The sequence below is a fragment of the Papaver somniferum genome, chromosome 9 (assembly GCF_003573695.1).
Source record: "Papaver somniferum cultivar HN1 chromosome 9, ASM357369v1, whole genome shotgun sequence".
Lineage (NCBI taxonomy): Eukaryota > Viridiplantae > Streptophyta > Magnoliopsida > Ranunculales > Papaveraceae > Papaver > Papaver somniferum.
Genome location: NC_039366.1, coordinates 14,746,213 through 14,750,395, shown reverse-complemented (window position 1 = coordinate 14,750,395; position 4,183 = coordinate 14,746,213). Strand labels below are relative to the sequence as shown.

The window sequence follows — 4,183 nt, the reverse complement described above, 5'->3', positions numbered from 1 at the left end:
AGATTTAGCCACTATTTATCTATCAGAAGGGAAACGATAACGGTTAAGGACATTTTGATCAATTTGATTCTTTCACCTAACTCAACACACATTATTATCGGTAGACCAAATCAATGTGGGCCCACTACAAACAGGCCAAACCCAAATTTTGCAATCGGATATTATTTCTGACGCCACTGGATACGATTGATTCCCAAATGTTTCGAAATTCAACGTTGGTTTGCTTGTCAATCAATACGATTGATTCCCAATAAAATTATGGGTTTTATTAACTTTTATACACGTTAAGATTTAATAAATAATTGTTTAATGGTATTGGAATTTGTGTTTTTTTTGTCTTGTTGTCCTAAAAATTGGTAATTCTTATACTAAAAACAACAAATCATATTCTTAATGTAAAAAATTGTTGCTTTCATTGTAATAAAACAAACAAATTTTATTTCAATGCAAAAACTGTTAATTTACTACACCTTAACATATATATACGGATATATAAGTTAAGTGGACCGCACAATGCCGGGTTTTGTGCAATAATTCCGCTAGATGATAGATACGCATTCCCGTGTCTATACCATGTGACCATCATTTAACGTTTTGCAGCAAACGTGGTACTCGAGCAGAGGGCCTACAGACAAAAAGATGCACTCAAGCAAGTTAATTGGGTTCATAAATTTCAGTGAATCATGCATCACACTGTTCGATGACTGTTCCTTTGGAGCAGAAGGTCAAATATCATTCATTTTCAAACCTAAAATATTCCAACAACCAAAAACCAGCACTGAAGCATATACTATCAAGTTTCAAGGCTCTCATCTCTGTTTCTCACTTTCTCTGAAAAACATTATCATCTTCTTCTTTTTTCTCTGAAAACTGATCGTAAAAGGAATCAATCAACCATGTCGACCCAACAACAGCAAGATGATGGTCATATAATTATGTTTCCATTCATGGCGCAAGGTCACCTCACACGATTTATAGCGTTAGCAAAGTTCATCTCTCAAAGAAAACCAAACACTAAAATCACTTTTGTTACTACTCCTCTCAACTTCAGACGCCTTCAACCAACTCTCCAAACCAACAATATTTGTTTAGCTGAGCTTCCATTCTCAAGTGCTGATCATGGGTTACCACCAAATACTGAAAACTGTGATTCTTTACCACCTCATCTGATCGCAACGCTATTGTACGCATCGAAAGCTCTAAAACCTTCTTTCGACAATCTTATAGACGAGATCATAAGAGCTGAAAAACGTGTCCCTAGTTGTATTATCTTTGATTTTTTCTTTGGTTGGGCTACAGAGACTGCTAATCGTGTCGGCACGCCTAGTTTTGTATTCACTCCTGGTGGGTATGGAACGGCTATGATGTTCTCAATGTGGTTACATTCCCCGCATCGTAAAAACGGAGACGATTCTAAGGAACTTATTGAAGAATTTCACGTACCTAAATTCCCTGATGCGTGTCGACTACATATATCTCAACTTCCTTCCCGTCTAAGAGATTCAAATCAAGAATTCACTACATATGCTGAATTTTACCGGATGCATATTTCTTTTTCACAGAAATCGGATGGGATGTTGTGTAATTCTGTTGAAGAAATAGAAGTTGTTGGTTTGGAAGCTCTTAGAAATCTTATGGAGCCAAAACCAGTTTGGCCGATTGGTCCATTACTTCCTTCATTTTTGCTGCAGGGTAATCAGAATAAGAACAATGGATGTGTTGCTTCACAGTCAAGGACAGGGAAAGAATTTGGAATTTCTCCAGAGAGTTGTATTGAGTGGTTGAATCATCAAAAACCATCTTCAGTTCTATTCATTTCATTTGGTTCTCAAAATACAATTAGTGCTCCAAAAATGATGGAATTAGCTCTGGGTTTGGAGAAGAGTGGAAAGTGTTTCATATGGGTGTTAAGACCACCAAGTGGATTCGAGAATACAACTGAATTCAAATCGGAATGGTTACCGGAAGGATTTGTTGAAAGGATGAGTCAAACTAAAAAAGGGTTGTTAATCAAAACATGGGCACCTCAGCTGGAGATACTGTGTCATAGATCAACAGGGGCATTTCTTAGTCACTGTGGGTGGAATTCAGTGTTAGAGAGTTTGAGTCAAGGGGTACCCATAATTGGATGGCCATTATACGCAGAGCAACCTTATAATTCAAAGATGTTACAAGAAGAGATGGGGGTGTCTGTGCAACTGGCTATAGGAAATGAAGGTGAATTATATAGTGAGGATGTGAAAAATGTAGTTAAGTATGTAATGGATAGTAGTCAAGGAGAAGAAATGAGGAATAAGGCGACTGGGATTGCTGAGAAAATTAGAGCTGCCATGAGTGAAGATATTGATGAAGCTGGTAGTCATCAGAAAGGCTCTACTATTAAATCAATTGATGATTTTCTTGCAAACGTGACTTCTAAAAAGTTGTCATATGAGTCGGTTCTTTAATCGAATGCTTTTCTTATGAAGTATCTGTTGATATAAAATACTAGCAATCGCGCTATGGGCATGTTTACATTTTGGTAACGCATCGTGTGCTTGTTGTATTCGGTTCCTTACTGGTCTGAGTACATGTTTATGTTAATAAGGTTTACTCAATTGCTTGATATAGGAATGTGCTATCTTTATGGTCTTGTTTGTAATGCAATTCTGGTAGCTAGATCATTATCTTTTTTAATGAAATAAAGTTGTCTTTAGTTCCAGCAATAATTTGTGAATGCCTTGCGAAGGAATATAGGCTCTGCAGCAGTATGTCAGCAGAAGTTGAGCACATGTAACACTCTATTCTCTAAATTCCAAAATTCTTCTACTTGAGGAGAGTCTTGACAATGGTTTTGACATTTAGCTTCGTCAAGTTTGTGTAGGACTGTCCGCATCCAACGAATATCTCTGGTGCTCACCATTGAAAGTGCAGCTCCAACCTTATTGTCAATACAGTCGAACTTTGAGAGCACAATCTCATCAATCACCCTAGAACTAGGTGAGTTTGATAGATCTACCAATTTCTGTTTAAACTTTAATAGTTGATCTATAGCATCATTCCCAAGAATCCCAACCAGTTCTTCTCCAACAAACAGGACTAAGTCCGGATTATTGAGGGATATAAGCTGCGAGAGGGCCCTCATCAACGGATTATTACCGAGTGAGAAAACATTGTTTTTCATTTTGCAACAATTGTTCAAACTTTCAGGTGTATGTATCCATAAAATTTAGACAGTTCTATATTATCTTAATCAAGGGTGTATATGTCTGCAGCCTGCTAACAAGTGAAAACACATCCTAGCCATAGTTAGTGATGATTTGGAATATTGGATGCGAATTAAAAAGGCAATAGTGATTATAGGAGATATAATCAATTGATTAATATTCATCAGGTTCATGTTTTTCCTTCTTATCGGCTTGCTTCTATTTGGGTTGATTACTGAATGTAAATGTATCTATCAAACACATAGATATGTAAGCTTTAACAGTCGCTCATTGTGTCTTATTACTTTAAGTCTTTAAACATACTTGGACTCACATTCAATCACTCGACTTCCGTTAAATCCAATATCTTATATCATTTCTTTGTAATCAGATTAAAAAATAATCATTTTTGGTTGGTTTTTATTGTAAACGGTGGAGTTGGGAAGAGGTATTGTTGCTGCTGCTGAAAGGTAGACGAGGGGGTTACACATTTATAGCAAGGGTATTTTCGACAGAAAAACCACTTTAGGGGGGAAAGCCGCTAACATGAATAATTTAGGGGACAAAGCTCAATCACTAATTCGTTTTGGGGGGAAAACTCAAAAACCCCAAAAAGATTTGGTCATAACATTGCCATACGAAATAGGCTCCACCATAATGGTCCTCTATCTAAGAAGATCATTAATGTAAGTAATGTTTCCTTTGGTTTTGGAGCAAATGAAGTAAAATAACTCACATGGAACTATAGGTGAAGAAAAAGAACATGTTCATGTTAAGAACTGAGAAGTCGGAGAAGGATTTTCCGATACTAGTTAATGGGGTGTTCTTTCGCAGTAGCATACCTGGCATAGATCATGAGATAACTGCCCTCCGCCTACAGATGGTATCATCTTGGCTCCATGGGTGTTCACCCTTTACAAATGTTTTTCTTTTGGCGATAGAATTTTTAGTTTTTAATGTGCATCTAGCAGACAAATACCTCGAACAGAAACGAAGAA

At 36.9% G+C, this 4,183-nt stretch overlaps 1 protein-coding gene across 1 annotated transcript; it reads left to right on the top strand.

Moving 5' to 3' along the window:
- Window positions 1-686: 686 nt before the first annotated feature.
- Window positions 687-2,701, top strand: LOC113311061 (UDP-glycosyltransferase 92A1-like). The gene has a single exon (XM_026559909.1). The coding sequence runs from the start codon at window positions 897-899 to the stop codon at window positions 2,445-2,447; it is 1,551 nt and encodes a 516-aa protein (XP_026415694.1). The 5' UTR covers window positions 687-896; the 3' UTR covers window positions 2,448-2,701.
- The last annotated feature ends 1,482 nt before the right edge of the window (window positions 2,702-4,183 follow it).

Coding starts and splice junctions, on each gene's coding strand:
- LOC113311061 (XM_026559909.1), top strand. CDS start 897: ATGTCGACCCAACAACAGCAAGATGATGGTCATATAATTATGTTTCCA.